The sequence below is a fragment of the Lagopus leucura genome, unplaced genomic scaffold (genome assembly GCF_019238085.1).
Source record: "Lagopus leucura isolate 7727_CA_CO unplaced genomic scaffold, USGS_WTPT01 Super-Scaffold_100157, whole genome shotgun sequence".
NCBI classification, from domain to species: Eukaryota; Metazoa; Chordata; class Aves; order Galliformes; family Phasianidae; genus Lagopus; species Lagopus leucura.
In genome coordinates this window covers 7,584,398-7,602,823 of record NW_024962334.1, presented here as the reverse complement: position 1 = coordinate 7,602,823, position 18,426 = coordinate 7,584,398, and the positions used below count along the sequence as shown (strand labels likewise).

At 42.8% G+C, this 18,426-nt stretch overlaps 1 protein-coding gene across 1 annotated transcript in view; it reads left to right on the top strand.

The window, feature by feature from the left end:
* TMC2 (transmembrane channel like 2) overlaps positions 1-18,016 on the top strand; it is a 29,539-nt gene extending 11,523 nt beyond the window's left edge. The window contains exons 10-20 of the mRNA XM_042888505.1: positions 141-288; positions 800-988; positions 2,646-2,825; positions 3,653-3,802; positions 4,495-4,623; positions 7,641-7,708; positions 8,508-8,747; positions 10,277-10,402; positions 14,494-14,572; positions 16,084-16,204; positions 17,760-18,016. Of these exons, the coding sequence (XP_042744439.1) occupies positions 141-288; positions 800-988; positions 2,646-2,825; positions 3,653-3,802; positions 4,495-4,623; positions 7,641-7,708; positions 8,508-8,747; positions 10,277-10,402; positions 14,494-14,572; positions 16,084-16,204; positions 17,760-18,016 (1,687 nt within the window). The remainder of the gene's footprint in view (positions 1-140; positions 289-799; positions 989-2,645; positions 2,826-3,652; positions 3,803-4,494; positions 4,624-7,640; positions 7,709-8,507; positions 8,748-10,276; positions 10,403-14,493; positions 14,573-16,083; positions 16,205-17,759) is intronic.
* The last annotated feature ends 410 nt before the right edge of the window (positions 18,017-18,426 follow it).

Sequence of the window (18,426 nt, the reverse complement as noted above, 5' to 3'; positions counted from 1 at the left end):
ATACACTAGGTGGTGGAAGCAATCCCTAGCGTGCTTTCATCATCCATTGTAGCTTTTGTACACAATACAGATTTTAATATAAGGCCTGTATACCTCCAACAACCCCAACAGACAGTTCAGTTTGTCCTAAATGTTCACAGGATGGCACGCAATGCCAATGAAAGCACAGCAGATGGGGACGATGACAACTTTGTTTTCAGCTGGAAAATGTTCACGAGCTGGGACTACCTCATTGGCAACCCAGAGACAGCAGACAACAAGTTTGCATCCATCACCACCAGCTTCAAGGTAATCCCTAACCAGCATTTCTCAGCTCACTTCTGGAAATGCTCCCAGCATCTCTTGAAAGCATGAATAGCTGGTCCAACAACCACGAGCTCCATGCTTTCCTTTACACATTCATACCAGCTCACGTAAGGAGAAAGCAATAAATAAAAGAGCCGTCAGTCAGCATCCAGCTACTTGATCTGGAAAGTAACTTCATCCAGTTTAACCTCATTCAGAGCTAATGCTCCATGTAAAGCCCCAGAGAACAAGGACTTGATGGCACCCTTGCACACAGATAAAACCAGAAGGATTTTTGCTAACATGCATGAACAAATTTTGGGAGTGTAACACAGCTAAGGCTTAGGATCCTGAGTAGACATTAGCTACGGAAATTGCTCTTAAAGTACCATCTTCAATATAGCCATCATAATTCTAATTTACACTTTGTAGGGTAGGAAACCACCTGATGTTGTTTTAGGCTCAGTGTTATGACACACACACTCCATTTCTGTGAGCATCTCTGGTTTTCCAGGAATCTATTGTGGATGAGCAAGAAAGCAACAAGGACGAAAACATCCATCTGAGGAGGTTCCTGCGGGTCCTGGCCAATGTCCTCATCATATGCTGCTTGTGTGGCAGTGGCTACCTCATTTATTTTGTGGTGAAACGCTCCCAGACGTTTTCAAAAATGCAGAATGCTGGATGGTATGAAAGAAATGAGGTATGGAAAATGTAATGCCAGTTTACTGCTATGAAGGCATTCCTTGAACACTAGCATAATTGTTGCACCAGCCTGAAGATGGCATCCAAAGCAGAGAGATTCCCTGCCACAGCCCTGAAGTCCCTCTGTAGCTTCATACTTGTGTTAGCCAGGAAGAAGACTGCTCTCGTTGAGAGTTTCTGGGACAAATCTACAACTCCTGCAGGCAGGGAAACTGCTCTCACAATAAATAGCAATAAAAGTCAGTGCAACTTCAGCAATCACATTACGAATACAAATGCTTCAACCTCCAGTTGCATATTACTACTCACAAACCCCATTGTACTAGAAGGCTCTCTGGGTGTTGAAAACATCCATAATCAGACATAAGTTAAATTCAAATCTTCATTTCTATTGAATAACAAGAATAAGGTTTTACAACCTGCAGAAAAAAAAATCAGTTGTCAAAAATCTTTCTGTGTCTGATTTTGGAATGAAATACAAAAGTTGTTTCTACCTACTGAAAGGCTTACTTTCAATGCACAATTTCTTACCATGTATCTATATATCAAAGTCAAATCAAATTCAAAATAATGTTTTCTCCTAATTCCCTCAGAAAACTCCGAGACAGCTCACAAAATGCTTTGATTTATTTGAGTCAACATTTTCAAAAGAAAAAGAAAATTACTAGGAACTGCAACTTTTCTGTTGATGACTTAAAATCTGCACATACACAATGCTGGGTACTGTCCCCCACCCAGGGAAGAAAAATTAAAAAAAAACAAGTGACTGAGATAGAACCTGCTATTGTGGTCCTCTGTGGGCCAATGGGCACTGGATGGCTTAAAAAAGACAGAGCCTGCAAGTCACGCCTGAGCTAACGCTGACGTGTCAGTGACTTCACTGACCACAGTGACCCAATGCTTTGCAACTCACAGACAAACAAAAATGAGACTAGGACATATTTTCTTGGACTGCAGCACTGAGTCCTTGATGCACTTGCATTCACATTCATAACTGCCTATCAAAAAAGCGCAGGTGCTGAATGCAGCAAATAAGCATTAGCATCAACTAATTATTTCTATGCACAAATACAAGCCAAGCCTCATGCTTCCTCTGAAACTAAAATAAGCAACTAGGAGCTGATGCAGGCAATAGCATGAAGGATGCGAGGAAACTAAATATGCATGAGCTTGGACCGACCAGGAACAAACTCCTCAGAGCTCATCCCTTTGAGATAAGGGCAAAAGTGCTCCCGCAGGAGCTGTGCAGCTGACACACTAAGCCAAGCTGGGAGTTGAGCTCATTCTGACTCCCTCTCCTTCATAAAACCTTCAAGAAGCCCCAGACAGTTGCTGACAATTTGCTGGCAGCTCCATGTGTTCCTCGGTCTAAACCTTATTACTGTAATTGGTTGCTGTTAATAGGAAAGAGCAGAAACTCATTTGGCGGCACGCTATCACATAACGCAACTTTCTCCCCATTACACGCCAATGCCACTTTTGCTGCACTGCTCTAATAGAAAGTCATTTGCTGATGGTAGAGATGTTTGTCAGCTTTCTCCCTGGTGGAAGCAGTGGCCTTGCTGTAGGAAGAGCTAGCACACCTAATTTTGATAACAGCTTACACTAACGTAGTCGTTCTTGTTGCTGTTAGCAGTAACCTTCTCATCTGACAGGTTGAAATTGTGATGTCCTTGCTGGGTATGTTTTGCCCTCCCCTGTTTGAAACTATTGCCACACTTGAAAACTACCATCCACGCATCGGTTTGAAGTGGCAGCTGGGGCGCATCTTTGCCCTTTTCCTGGGAAACCTCTACACATTCCTTCTGGCCTTGATGGATGATGTCAACGAAAAAGTAAGGGCTGAGATGAGCAGCCAAGTTTCCTAGCATTTTCTGGAGCCAAGGGTGATCGCAGCCCATCTCTTCATCCTTTGCAGCAACTCCTTCTCTCTTCCCTATTGTTCTCAAGCATTAAGTTGTCCCAGAGAGGGGCTGAGTTGTTTTGGGAATACCAGGTTAAGGTCGGGGACTCAAGGACACATTCGTAGGCCTGTCTCCAACCAGCCTCCAACTTCTTTTTATGGACACGAAAAAAACAGGTGCTATAGTCTTCTGTAATCACAGACTAATAAGGTAATTTGACTTTTTTCTCTGACACCATTTGCAGTTTCTGTTAATGCAGACCCTAAGGATATGATTTATAATCCTCTTCCCCTGCCCTCCCCTCCTTAGCATGATCCTGGTAGAGTGTTGCAGGCAGATAACTGGTGGAAAGGATAAATGTCTAACTGATCCACAGAAAAAAAATGACTCCATTTTAAGCGGAGAAGAATAAGAGGAATTGAGGAGGTTTGCTCAGCCCTGAAGAACAATGAACAAAGCAAGGAAGGAGGACTGCACAGAGGTCCCTCCACATACCTATTGACAGTCCTGGTCTCTTTTTTGCTGTGGCCCCACACCATGGCTCATGGCTCTTCCATGTGCAAGGAACAAGTTGCTGGCTCCCCAAAACTTGCTGCTTTTGGTCTGAAGGGCTGTTAGTTTATATTCTGGTGCAACTCTATTGTAAGTAGTTTCTTGTATTAGGGGTAGTAACTAGTAGAGAAGAGAGGGGAACCCGTTAGCATCCTTTGGAGACCCCATGTACTTATGTTTTTGGCTGAGGTGTGCCTCCATTGCAGCTGGCTGAAGAGGACGTTGTGAAGAACATCACACGCTGGACACTGTTTGGCCACTATAATTCATCCATGGAGAACAGCACAGCTACTCCTCCTCCCCTCGACCCTGCAGATGTTCCCAGGGGACCCTGCTGGGAGACGACCGTCGGCATTGTAAGCAATTTGTTAAGTAGAAAATCTCTGGGATTTTTCAGGACGTGTTTTTTTGGTTGATGTTTTTGATGTTTCCAGGAGCAATGTTTTCCTTCCAAATGGCATTGTCCTTCCCAACTCTCACATAGTAGCACCAAGCTAACAAAAATCCTTGGCCACAGTTCTCAAGCTATGGCCATGAAACCTCCAACACACACAGATCTGTAGCACTTTCCACAAAGAAATCACCCTTCAACTCTCCTGCTTTGGGCACCAAGAAGTTCTGCAGTTCTTCAGAATAGAAACTCCAGCAAGAATAGACATCAATCACAGACATCAAACCATAGTAATACAGAGATTTTTTTGACAGCACAATTAAAATTATTCTCCACGTATGTATGTTTTACACCAGCATTACTGCAGCACTGGCTTTGTGCTTTCATTTTACGTGCTGCCACAACACAGAGTGCAGTCAATAACATTAACATCAACTACTGGGGCGAACAGCCATAACACAGCTCATTGTTCCCAACCACAGAGGTGAAGTTTAGGCACAGCTGAGTGCCTGAAAACAAGTAGGGCATCTGCACAAAGCATGCCTTTCTGAAGGTTATTGTCATAAAAACTGAAATGTCTTAATAAAAGATGAAGTCCTGAATGCGCTGCTGAAATTAGAAGAGCTAAATGGTTTTTTTCCTTGCTTTAAATTGCAGGAGATTGTAAGGCTCACCGTGTCTGATATCCTGGTGACCTTTGTAACTATCCTGGTGGGAGATTTCGTCCGAGCTTGCTTCGTGAGATTCATGAATTACTGTTGGTGCTGGGACCTAGAGGCCGGATTTGTAAGTCAATGTCCTGTTGGGTCTTATAGTTGAGGAGCCAGAAGTAATTTAGGGCCATATGTTCAAATATGGCAAATAGGTTGATTTTGAATGATTCCAGCCTTTATCTGGTCTTACTTGTTAATTTAATTGATGTAGTGAATGAAGTCTTTGCATCACTTCTCTGGATCAATCGGTTTGATCCCAGAAAATACCCTACAAAAATAGGGTTCTTTCTCCCATAGCAGGACTTGAAAACATGAAGATGAATTGAAAAAATATTAACATAATATTCATACCGTCATTATAACCCCAAAACTTTGAGTCCATCTATATTAAGTTCCAATTCTCAATGCCTCATATCTTCCTGTACTCTGTAAGAAGTAGGATGCTTTATTCACAACACAGTTTTCTAATCTGTGCTGGAGGTTGGCCTTATTTCTGCTGCAGCAGAATAAGGAACTCTTCCTTCTGTTCTCCCCATGCATAACACACAAGAGTGCTGAACCCTTTGATACTCATAAAGGCTCTATTACCAAAACTGCCAGCACTAGAGCTGCACAGATACAAAGAAAAACAATGAAAAATAAAGAGACAAGGAGGAGAAGGAGGGGAGAAGGAGGGGAGAAGGAGGGGAGGTCCATTGTTTCACATTATTAACAAACAAACAAACAAACAAACAACAGATGGATTAAGATAGAGAAGCAAACACCTGGAAATAATGCAATTATATAAGAGCACCAGCTGGCTACCCATCTTACTGGAAGGGTTTCCTGGAGAGGTCTAGAGAAGAGCAATGAGGTGAGATTTGCAAGTGCCTACTGGGCCTTGGTAAGACAAGGAGAGCTGGGAGTGGGCGCTTTGCTGCCCGTGGGGCTCTTTGAATTTATTCTGGAGGAGGCAGAAAACATTTTCCCTGGTGGACAATGGAATTCTGAGCCTCCTGACAGCTCCCTCTGCACGTGCTCACAGATCATGTTCTCATGTAAGCTTCTGTTTTCCTCCTCCAGGCTATCCCTTTGCCTCTCTTTGTTAAACACCTTTTTTTTTAAAAAAAAAAAAAATTTTATTTTGATGCTTTCCTCAAAACAACCTTTGGAAATACCACAAAGGGTTTTAGGGTTTTTTTCTTCATTCTTAAGAAGATTTCCATTTTACAAATAGCTGGAAGCCTCTTCTGTACTGCAGGCATTCCTTGATTTATATAGAAAATAAAATAACAATAACAAACATAGCTATCCATTTTCTACCTCTCAGTGAAATGGAAAAGATCTGTTTCAGAACTTCCCCCTCTCCTTCTCCCTGGCTTTCAGCCCAAGCAAGCTGTGAGGTGATGCTGCACTCAGATACGAGACCCATCCAGCATCTACCAGGAGATGAGCCAACTAACATGCTCCATCAGATTGCCTTTTGCAAATGAGCCATCTAATCCACTCAAGCTCAGAAGGAGCAGGGCAAGGCCCTTACTTACTAGGACTGAGCAGCAGAATAATGTTGCAGCCCTTAACATGGAGCACTGCTAGAGGGTTTGCAGTACAATCTGGCGAAAGACAAACTCTCCTTTCATGCCATGCAGCTCCCATTGTAGTTACAGAAATACGGAATTACTGTAATCTTACTGTGATTTTACTGTTCTTTTTCTCCTACATCTTTGGAGGATTACTCCTGGTGCTACATGTGTAACTCCAACAGAGCTCAAGTAGGGTTATGCTTTTCACCCCCCAGCTCAGGAATGACACTGGATGTTTTTTGGCAGCAGCCATCTAAACCAACCTATGGGATACTGCACAATCATACTTGTGTTTTCTAATGCATGAAGTGAATGAGGCTTTTGCTTAATCTGGCCTTCCTATAGAGACTTTGCTTCCCTCAAAGCAGAAGACAAGAGACATTGAAAACTTCTGTTACTTTCATGTCAAAAAAACAAGCAATTATCAATATCTAACTTAAGGTTTCAAGTCGAAGTGGGCCAGAATCAAAAGAGAGAAAAAAATGTTATTTTTGTACCCATTTCTTCCCAAAGCTGTGAGCATTCAACCCAGCACGGCTCTGACTAAGCTTCTTTTGAGTTTTCAACATAAAAGTCACACTTGTTAAAACTCAACTTTATAAAACATAACAGTATGAAGTACATGCAAAGTGGGTCAAAAGCAGACATGCTACACTGGACTTTTCAAACACATGAGGTCATTACCCATCATTTTTTTAGAATTATGTTCTGTTTTGTAATAGAAAAATAAATGTCACTCATGAAAACAGAACTTTACCTATAAACTGCCAGAATTGACCTAGGTTTTGTATGTATTAAAGCATATCCATGAAGAACAGCAGCTATATGACAGCAAACCTGGCACAATAATAACTTACAAAATGACAAGTACTATCAATAGATTAGAGCTGCCTGTTCTGAGTTTAGCACTCATATCAAACAGGTTGCTTCACAGAAGGTAGTATTTTAACTACTGACTGACATAGTGCAACGCCTGATACTGACCAGGTTAACTATTCCTCCAGTTTTCCCTTCTCATGCTCTGTGTTTCTCCTCTACAGCAGCCTGCTACCCCAGGATCTAAGGACACGCATATACATATCTGGTGTATCATTTACTTGCCAGCTCATCATTATGGCTGGTTAAATATTCAGTATCTTACTGTGGTGAAACTATAGGTCTGCAGCCAGATACAACAGCTGGTATAAAATCCAGTCCCGTGCCATGATTCCTTTGCTTGGAATAGCCTTTGCTTGGAATAGAATAGTAGGGAGGAGATACAACCATGGAGCAACTTAAGTACTTCCACACATCCATGTGATTTTAAGCACACCAGAAGAAGAGAAGCAGCCCGCAACACAATAGCTCCAATTCTGCTTTCACAGCTCTTGTTCTCAAGCAACATGCACACAGTGGGAGCCTTCCCTGAAATCCCTTCCTGCGTGTCTGAATAAGTGTCCTTACACCCAGAGCAATAGCAAGCAATAAGCAGGTACCTCTGGCAACAACACATTCACTTCTTTTTGCATTCTCTTCTCTTCCCACACAGCCTTCCTATGCAGAGTTTGACATCAGTGGCAATGTTTTGGGTTTGGTCTTCAACCAAGGAATGATTTGGTAAGATAATTTCACGTTTGGTTTTTGAATTACTGAAAAAAAGCTATCCCGTGGAGTTAGAATGTTTGGGTTTCAATGTTTCTCATTGTTTTGCTTGGCTACAAAAGCAGAAATTTAAAACTGTCGGTTTAGTTGCCAAAGAACAGCTGTCTGTTGAAACAGGGAACAGTTTTGGAAACTCTGCCCTAGTCTCACTTTCTAAGGTCATTTTTTGGTAAAAATGTAATTTCCTTATCCTTTCAAAATGACTTAAGAGCTGGAGGAAGAGATTAGGAAGGGTTCTGGGAAAGCTGCAAGCTCACCTTGTCAGCACAAGGGTGGCCATGGAGCCAGCTGAGCACGTCAGGCAAAAGAGGCACAGCCCAAAACTGCCCCAAAGGAGGGCAAACTAGAGCTGCTCTTGTGACAGTACAAGGCAACCACACAAAGACCTTCACTTCCTCTGGGAACAAGATTTCATTTGCCAGAGTTTAACGTTCCTCTACTTCAACGTCTCTGCAGACTGAAGGATGCCTCCCTGCTGAGTACATCCACTTAACATTTTCCAAGCTATCCCCACGCAATTTTGCCACAAACTGCAAATCCTTTGCAGCCACTGAGTTTGGAGGCCCGTCTGGTGGTCACTATAAAATGAGCACAGACACTTCTCAAACAGTACAAGGATGTCACAAACCAGCCCCCTCAGGCTTTAGCTGTGGGCAAACTTCCACCACACTAACAACATTTTTTCTTCCTTTGAAAATAAAAAACCTTCCAGTCTGCCAAAAATTGGTACCTTTTCCTCTTGTTTCCTTTTCAGGATGGGATCCTTTTATGCACCAGGGCTCGTGGGTATAAACGTGCTGCGCTTATTAACCTCCATGTATTTTCAGTGCTGGGCTGTCATGAGTAGCAATGTTCCTCATGCACGAGTATTCAAAGCATCCAAGTCTAACAACTTTTACATGGGACTGCTGCTGTTGATCCTGTTCCTCAGCCTCCTGCCCGTGGCCTACACCATCATGTCCCTGCCTCCTTCCTTTGACTGCGGACCATTCAGGTAGTAGCAAAATATCAAATATACCTGTTTGTTGCTCTGGTGCAAAGGATTATTTCCACAAAGTTTGAAGGCCTGGTCTCCAGCAGAGATGGTTTAATACCTCCAATTTCCATCGTAAGGCCATAAGCCTTGCTCACTTCTGCCTTAAGTCTCCCAGCAACATCGTGGTAGCAGAATGGGATTCTAAACTCTCCAAGATCTTCCACATAACCAAGAAATCCCACGCTATGAGCTGTGCTTAATTCTGATGGGAAATTGAAGGAAATGAATAGGTCTGAGTCTGAAGAGTTGCTGCTTTTAAAAAGAAAAGCCTATTTTTTTTTTCCTCTCCTAGATTAGCACTGCTCAGAGCATTCAGTGGACTGGATTAACATGCCAATAAAGTCTAATTTGATCGAGTAACACCATTTCCTGGTCCTACTGAGTCTGACTCAGTACGGAGCCAGATTGGAACAAATTGTTCCTGTGGGTTATCTATCCACTGATAGAGAATGATAACAAAAGATTCAGGGAGAAAGGCAAGAAACCAAAATTTCCTCTGTTCTGTAACAAGGACAGGTGTCTAGCAGCAATGTCAGAAGATTTGACAGGAAGCTAGTTGCCTGCATGCTATCATTTGGAGATGACTAACCTGAAAAGAGAGAAAGCTATTTTAATTCTCTGTCTCTTCTTCAAAATCCACTCAGCCTATTTCACCCCCTCAGCACAACTTTCCACCCATAACTTGACTGAAAGCTTAACTCTCCTAGGCTTAAGGCAGCCGAGGAAGCTGGAACCCCATCTAGCTAATCTTGTCTCTCATCATAAGGACAGAGTCCAATGCTTTTCAAGCAGAATCCAAAGGGACTGCAAGGAGGAAGAAGGCCTAAAAATGAGGAATAGCACTTATGGGCTGAATTCACAGGTGCTGGGGGAGAAGGTCAATTACACAATCCAGCCAAATTCTCAGCTTTTACAGTTTTGTTCTACTTTCCCATAGAATACCCTCATCTGCTTTATCAATCCAATTTGAAATTACTCTTTTGCTGAGTTTCCTATTAAGTGATAATCACAGCTTGCTATTTCTGTCATTGCTTAACAGCTCTTCAAGTTGGTTCATCATTTCAGAAAGGCAGAATTTGCATAAGGAAAGTCATCTCTAATGTGAGAAGGCCACATCTAACAAGATATTGATCAGAAATGTACAATTATTGCAATCTGCAGATTTTTATACATTCCAGAATGGTAAATGGATAGAATTCTTAAAGGACCTGCCTACTGAAATAAATGTACAACCTTTGGGATCAAGGTGGCTTAGCAGAGATCATTCCTATAATCAGTGGTGGGGCTGGTCAAGGGGAAATGGACAAAAAGATAATTTGGAATGAAGTCATTTCAGTAGAATTTTTACTTCCAAATCCTTAGTGATCAACAGCAAGATGACGTTCACTGACAGAGAGGAAACATGCTACTTAGCATCATTAAATTGGGAATTACTGTGTCCCTCTGTGTTTTCTCCACACTTCTTAACTGACCATTTGTCTTTCCAGTGGAAAGAAAAGGATGTATGATGTCATTCAAGAGACCATTGAGCTTGATTTTCCACTTTTTGTTGCCAAGATCTTCGGCTATGTGGCAAATCCAGGACTAATCATTCCTGCAATTCTGCTCATGGTGTAAGTTTTCCTTGCAATATTACAATCACAATATGGTGGGAGGTGAGGAAGAAGTTCTAAAAATGGCTGGGATTTTAGCAACGTCTACATACATCTGCTGAGATAACAGCCTAGATGAAGACAGACACACGTCCTGCTCCCCAAATCCTTGCCTGACCCAGTTTCCCAACATTTAATTTCCCAACCCAATTAAACACAACCTTGTAGGTTAAACATATTGCTGACAAAGGCCTCATGGTTGTCACAGCTTCCATTTGAAAAACTTTCAGTAGCCAGTAGGAACTAAATGGGCAGTGTCAGCCTGGTGCCTTGTGGAGAAGCAATTTCTGTCACAGCTGGTGGCATTCACAGCACTGCCAAGCCAGGGCATTCAAAAATTACACGTTCCAAAAATATGAAGAGTATCTTTTCTTCTATTCTTACGAATAATATATCTGAAATTTGTTTCATTGCTGTCAGATCATTTCAGCTTTGAAGCTACGTCAGAAGCCGTACTTGATCCTTGATGCCTCCAGCAGCATCAGAACCAGGGCAGTTCTCATTTTATTTATTTACACATATACATTAAGAGACTTTTGGCATTACTCTTGAGGTTTCCAGAGCTATCAAAATGAGTGGGAGTGCTGCGGCCAAATTTTACTGGCAGCTTCGAACACACCAGACTAAACAGCTGAAGATAGTGAAGGGTTGGAAAGCATATTTTACAGGCTTGCCTCTCTTACGCTTCCTTTGGCACGTGATCATGTTGGCTTCAGGTCTGATCTCTCTTGGGCACTGTGGTCATTCACTGTGAGTAGGTTACACAGAAGTTAATGCCATTAAATTAAATCAAATGTAAGTTCACGTGTTACAGAGTTTCTAACAGGAACAGCCTGATAAAAATCCAAATTAAACTGAAAATCACTAATTGTCACTCACCCTGTCTCAAACTCCATGCTCATTTTAACCTAAGTAAGGATTATTAGATACTGTAATACATGCAAAACATCCCAAACTTGGAAGAATCTGATATGAATCACACAGAAGACAAGAAGTCTAATGTCACAACTCCAATATGGCCAAACACATTACTGAGCTATGAGCTCTAGCTCCACAGGCCTCACAGTAGCACTATCAGATGCTACAGCTTGTATGAAGACTGCAGAACTAACCCAACCCAAATGGATAACCTTTGCAAAAGGGCTATATGTCAGGTTTTTGGGCCTTCAACGCAATCCCTCCAAAAACAATAAATAAATAAATAAATAAATGTGACAGATCTTTGAAAGTAATATTTTGGTCAGCGACAATCTCCAACCCTTTGCTCCACAGACAGCTGGGTCAGGACATGGCAGAACTCTTATCTACCTGCTGAAGATGCTCCTTTCATCAGCCCTTCCCCATCTGGGCTATTCCTCATCTACATATTGCAGCCTTCCCATGGGCCCATCTCTCCTACATACATTATTTGGTCTCTGTCCTGATTCCAGCTCCAACAGAGATACTGCCTAAAACATCCTTGCTTCCCACCCAGATACATGGCCTGTGCGGCTTTGAAAGGTATCAGATACTGGACTTCCAGTTATCCTGGAAGAGGGTAGTTACCATAGAAGGACTTTTTCTAAGGCTTTTTTTCATCTCTCTCATCCTGGAAACTTTTCAGTTGAAGAAATCCCATTTAATACACAATCTTCACATACAAAAGTCACATGCCTCTATCTAGAAGCATGGCCCTATTTAACAATCCACAGCAGCCTCTCACGATATACCTGGAAATGACCTAAATATACAGAGAGATAAAATTATCTCAATTTAGATCTTGCCAGAAGAGCAAGATAATGTTCCTTTTTGCTTGCAGTCCTGTAACTGATTGCTACCACTGGTCAGAAGCTTAGGTTTCTGTGTCTTTCACCATTTTATTCAGAAAGTAGGTAACTATAAGTCATATAAGTAATCCCTGGCTTTGCTTCCTTCTGCTGTTCTTTCTGCCGTGGTGCAGGCAGCCTCAAAACCGTGGATTACAAATTCTTTTTATATTTCCCAAGCAATCAGTCTGATAATACGTAAAAGAAATCCTTCAGAAGAACAAAAATAAGAATCCAAAATGTTTTTTCAGAGACAGAGCACCTACCTCACCAAGACTGACTGTAGATTTAATTCTAGGTAAAAATAAGTAAATGTGTTTCCTTCAGACAGAACCAAGCTGAAAGGTTCCAGAAAGGCCACCCAAAGTATTCCCTTCCAATCTTCTTCCTGGAAACCAAAATGGCTGAACTTACACTACTAAAACCCTCCAGCCCAGTCTGAGGATGCTGAACCTGCATCATAGCCGTGCATTCAGGAAACTGACTGGAAAACTGGAAAAGGAAACCCTTATTTTAAAAAATCCACTTACTTTTTTTGTCTAACCTGAATTTTCTGCTTATTAAAAAAAGCCACACATACACATACACACACAATAGCAGTGAACTGAATGGGTGGTGGTTTTCCCAGGAATGGCTCGAAGTCACTGAGCAAATGATGTTTATAATTAAGAAGAACAAAAGCTCTCTACAAAAGCTGGAGGAGACAGTTTTGACAACCACAATATTACTGGGTGAGACAGCCTCAGACATTTGGGCACATTTGGAAGCACGCACCTCATCAAGTGCCAAAGACTGGCAGCCAGCATGCCCTCTCTGATCCTAGTCACTTTTCAGTTTCTTCCAGCATAGCTGGTTCCTTTCCCTGCTTTGGCATGCCTTTTTTGCAGAAGGAATCTAAACAAAAGCCAGTGTCTCTGTGCCAGCCTGGCTTCTGCTTGCCTTTAGTTCTAATCTCTGCTCACTTACAGCAGGCGGACCGTGCCTTGAACAGCTTGCTTTATAGGAGTGGGTTCAAGGCCTTCCTCTGCCTTGTTTTTCCTAGTTTCTTATGTTTTTCTAACCTCCCTGAGTAACCTGTTCTGTCTCGTGTTCGGTTTCCTGCAAGCCACAGCAAAGACCTGTGTGTTTTATCTGCTTCATTGCTTTTCACCCAGAGAATGAATGGCACTGAATGGTCTCACCATCAGTTAATGTTCCAAAAACCAAGGCTAAGCTAGAGCAAGCCAGACAAGGCAGAGGCAGAAGGATTGTTTTTCTTTTATTTGAGCAGAGCTGAGCTGTTGGACTGGCTCAGGGCACTTAATCTGTCTGCGCCCTGAGGCAGCTTGAGTTTTTCCTAAGCCTTGAGCATCTAAAGGCAGTCTGCAGACAGCTGTCAGGAAAGCTGCATAAGGGGAGGTTGTTAAAACTTTAACAGTAGACTCAAGCCCTTCTTCTTCCCACTCAGTGCATTTGACACTGTACCACACAACATCCTTGTTTCCAAATTGGAGAGAAACGTATTTCACAGATGGACAACTCTGTGGATAAGGAATTGGCTGGGCAGTCACATCAAAGGATTATGGTCAGTGGCTTGATGTGCAGGTGGAGAACAGTGACAAGTGATGTCTCTCAAAGGTTGTATTGGAACTGGAACATCTTTGTTGGTGATACAGACAGTGAGACTGAGTACAATCTCAGGAAGTTTGGGGGTTACACCAAACCGTGCAGTATGGTCAAAACACAGGAGGGAAGAAATGTCATCCACAGGGACCCTCATGGGCTTGAAAGGCAGGCCTGTGTAAACCTCATGAATTTCAACAAGACCAAGTGCAAGGTCCTGCACCTTGGTCAGGGCAATCCTAAGCACAAATACAGGTTGGGAGGAGAGTGGATTGAAAGCAACCCTGAGGAGAAGGTCTTGGGGGTGTTGGTAGATGAAAAGCTTCATGTGAGCCAACAGTGTGCACTTGCAGCTCAGAAAGATGACTGTGTTCTTGGGGGTGGAACAGGATGATCTTCAAGTTCTCTTCCAAGCCAAACTATTCTATGAGTCTTTAAGTAACCGTGTAGTCCAGGCTCAGCAATCAAGTTTAATTAAGCCCTATATGTAATCCTACACAGGATGCTTGTGCACAGGCTCACTGTATGGGGGGCAACAGGTCCTACAGGAAACCAAGTGGGATTTTTAGGCCTTTGTGCTCTCAGTAAGGCAGCAGCTTTGGGAATTACTTTGGGAATACTGCAGCAATACGTTTATTTTTGTAGCCTCGCTATCTATTATCTAAATGCTGTGTCTGAAGCATACCAGCGCGCCAATGCAGAGTTGAAGAAGAAAATGCAACTGGTAAGTATTTGTCCAGCAAAGCCATCTTTGAAATACCATGCACTTCAAATTTGATGTGCAACATATGCTTTTAAATTGCTGTTCATTCCAGACCATGTTAGTGACACAAGAGGAAGATGCATTTAAAGCTAGCTCATTCCTCTCTGATGGCATTTAATGACTAACTGCAGAGCGGTCCCATCCCATAATAGGCTTCTATTTCAGACATCAGAACTACAATAAGTTTTCCCATAAACTGCACTTTCCACCTACAAAAATAAAATACCTCAGAGTTCAAGTAATGTTTTGGAGCCTGAGTTTTCCCGGGAACAACGATAAGCCTAGCAACACAGCAGCCTGATTTTGTAGAGGCTGAAGAACAGAGATCCATAAATAACAATGTGGCAGTAACATACAGTAATTCTCAAAGCCCTTTAGAAAGGAGACTGATGTTTCTGTCTCTGCTATACAGATGAGAAGAGCAAGATACAGACAGAGGTAATGACCTGAATTTATAGGGTCGGATTGGACCTTGTGGCATCTAGAACTGAGGGAGGTTGCACCATGCAGAGGACCACAGTGCAGAGACCCCAAAAGTAATGTGGATTAAGTTTAGAAGCATAACACCCACAGAAGTGCAGCTCTGCTCAGAGAGTGTCAGAGAAACAACAAAGCTGTCCCACTGCCATGGCTGTGCTGACCTGATAGTATTGGTTTCTCTCTCAGCTGTGGGAGACTGAAAGAGGCTCAGTGTGACAACCCACTGAGCTCACTGTGATCTGCTGCCATTGCACAAAAGCCTGCAAGGTTTGCCCAGCAGAACAGAAGCCTCTCTGCAGGTTGGAATCTCTCAGCTCTAGCAAGACCACAAGTGCCCTTTGCCTACCCAGCTCCAGCATTCAGGCTCCTCTCTCGAGGAACTGCCCTTTTTGGAGGAGGGAAGAAGCCAGAGTGGCATGTGTCTGGGCTTTCTCTTTGTGTAAGAGAGGAAGCTCTCCCTTCCCCACACAGCATGCTTGTCCTGATCTGAAACATCTCCCTGATGTTCCTTTCCCTCTGCCATAGAAATGGAAATTTTTCAAGACCTAAATACGCGCAAGTAAAACTGAAGGCAGCCTGACAGTGCTCCCCAGCCATGCCGTTGTCCCTTCCTCCCCTTCTTCTGGCATTCATCACCAGTCCTTCAATAGACCCTCCAAGATATAAATTTAAAACAAACCAAAACCCTGGTGGGGGCAGCTAGGCAGCAGAAGAAACACACAGTCAGGCAGATCTAAATCATGTTATCAGCACATTCTTTGCCCTAACAGAGGCAGAACCATCTCTTCTAAGGCTCCCCATCCTGCCCACGGTGTACTTTCACTCCATAACATTGTTTGAAATCTTGATCACTAGACCAAGGTTCAGCAGTACTTTGATCTTGGCAAAAAGATTGCATTCATCACCACAAAACACTTAGCATGACACCAGGCCGCCATTTCACAGATTAAATCCTCAGTTTCAAACTAAACTCATGATTTTCATCAATGCAGCAACGTGAAGAAGAGAAAAACAAGAGGAACAACAAAGCCAGCACTAATTCCATGATGCAAGATCTGGAGGATTTACTTGCACCGAGTACAAAGAATGAAAGCTCTCCCAAACAAGCAGAAGGTAAAAACTAAACAACGCCCCCCCCAGCTCCCCTGGAAAAAATCTCTTTTGTCTTACAGTGATGACTGGGAAGGACTAAGATATTGAGACAATACAAATTTGTGTGGGACCAGATGAGTAGAAGATTTTGTCCCCTTATGGAAATCCATTGGACACTCAGGAAGGCTTTTAGACTACGTTATGTCAAACGTGTGCTTATCAAGGCATGGGAATTGGAATCCAAAATTATGATTCAATTCCCAGCTATCAGTCATACCAGTCATGAAACCAACAATTAATTCAGAAACAATGCTGAAGATACGGCATTGTTTCTAGACTGATGAATTGAGCCAGAAATGTTTTTTTTTAATTGAGATGTTCACTGGAAAACTTGTTATGAGTGAGGCGGAGGCATTTTTCAAAACTGCCTTGGTCTTAGGGCATAGAAAATGGCTGCTCCAAAAGTAATGCCTCCTACTTTATTACATTGGCCCACGATCTTAGAGGTGGGTGCTGGTGGTATGGTAGCAGAGGCTGAGTCTTCCCACCAACATTCCATTAGATTTTGCTGCTGTGCAACAGATGGCATTAAAGGGGAAGCTGACAAAATGGCATCTGATATAGAAGTGCATCTGAAACAAAGGTGTGTCATTGAATTCCTCCATGGGAAAAAGTGAAACTCATTGACATTCATTGGATAAGCATTTGTGGAATTCAAACAGTGGACGTAAGCACAGTAAGGCAGTGGTGGTGCATTTCAGCAGTGGCAACGGTGACAGTGGGTCACCTCTGCTGGTGCAGATTTTGACAAGTGTACCATGCAGGCTCTTGTTCTTTGATGGTGGAAATACACAGCCAGTGGTGGAGTCTATGTTGAGAAATAGTGCTTTGTAGATGGGAATTTGATCAATCAAATAGTGTTATTGTGCTCTTTGTATCTGAGGCAATCTCCATAATGTCAAGTAGGAGGCATTACTTTGAGAGTAACCTACACAAGTGCATGCTCTAGGTTCTGGTAGGGGATCCCTGTCTAGGTAGACATGTGCAGGGCATGGCATTGGCATCAGACAGATCCTCCAGACTGTTTGAACCATACCTTTCTTGAACGCCAAAACCTTCTGCTCTCATTTGTAAAAAGCAGTGCAACAAATGGAGAAGATTTTATCTCAAAGCAGATTAGAAAATCGAATTAGTTCCACCATAGCCCTCTTGCACTTAGATGGGTGGCTGTTTTCCAGAGAGGCCAAAACAAGCTGAAAACTTTGGCCAACCTGTTACAGGTTCAAGCAGGGAGCAGACATAGAGCGTTCACTTAAATGGAAATAGTTTGCAACATTGGGGGTGCGCTGAAAATAAAGACTGAGATCAGTAATTATCCATAACCACGATAAGGTGCAAGTGAGCTAATGTAGTTTGTAGGACTGCTATGTATTTTAAATGTATTGGTAAGAACATGCAAGAAGTACTTGGACAGCAGAGACTGTTGTTGCGTCTAGAAGAAACAGCATCCAGTGGGGGAGAGGAAGAAAGGCAGCGTTTGCTTTCAGGAAAATAATATTAATAATCTTTACTCTAGACAAGAAAACAGATTCTCCCAGTCAAGCCAGCCCTGTTGGGAAACAAGAAAAAGCAGAAGCCCTGAACAGCAGCCCCATAACCGCTGTGAGAAGACCAGCGTTCATCCCACCACCACACGTACTGGTGACACGGCCGCTGACACCAGGCACTTGGGCACCGTACCCTCAGCCAAGACAGCCCTGGCCAGGAGGACACCCAATGGGGCCATTCCCTGGAAGAGGGAGAGGACAGCCACGATACGTGCGCCCTGTCTGATAAACTCAGCAACGTTTCTCCTGGAGGTGTTACATAAGCTATAGTAGTTTTCATAGGAAATGACTGTTGTTTGTTGGTCAATCACTCGTGATTATCTGTATCTACCCAATGCTGATTCTATCTAAAAAGCTTTGTTTAGAGGTTTAGAATTACTGCAGCCCCTTGTGGCTGCCCTGATTTTGATCATAAAGGAGATGGGAGGTGTTGGGCTGACAGTCAGTCATGGCATTGCTAGCCTACTACATAGACAACAGCCCTGTGGCCACCAATAGCTGTGTGGCAAGTACACTTGGTGGAGTGAGCATCTATCAGACCCCTTAAAGTCTCTTTCAGTTAATAAAAATAGAACGATTTTACATTCCAACAAAGATCTTTTGCTGTTCCCATCTGAGGAATTAAGTATTCTTAGA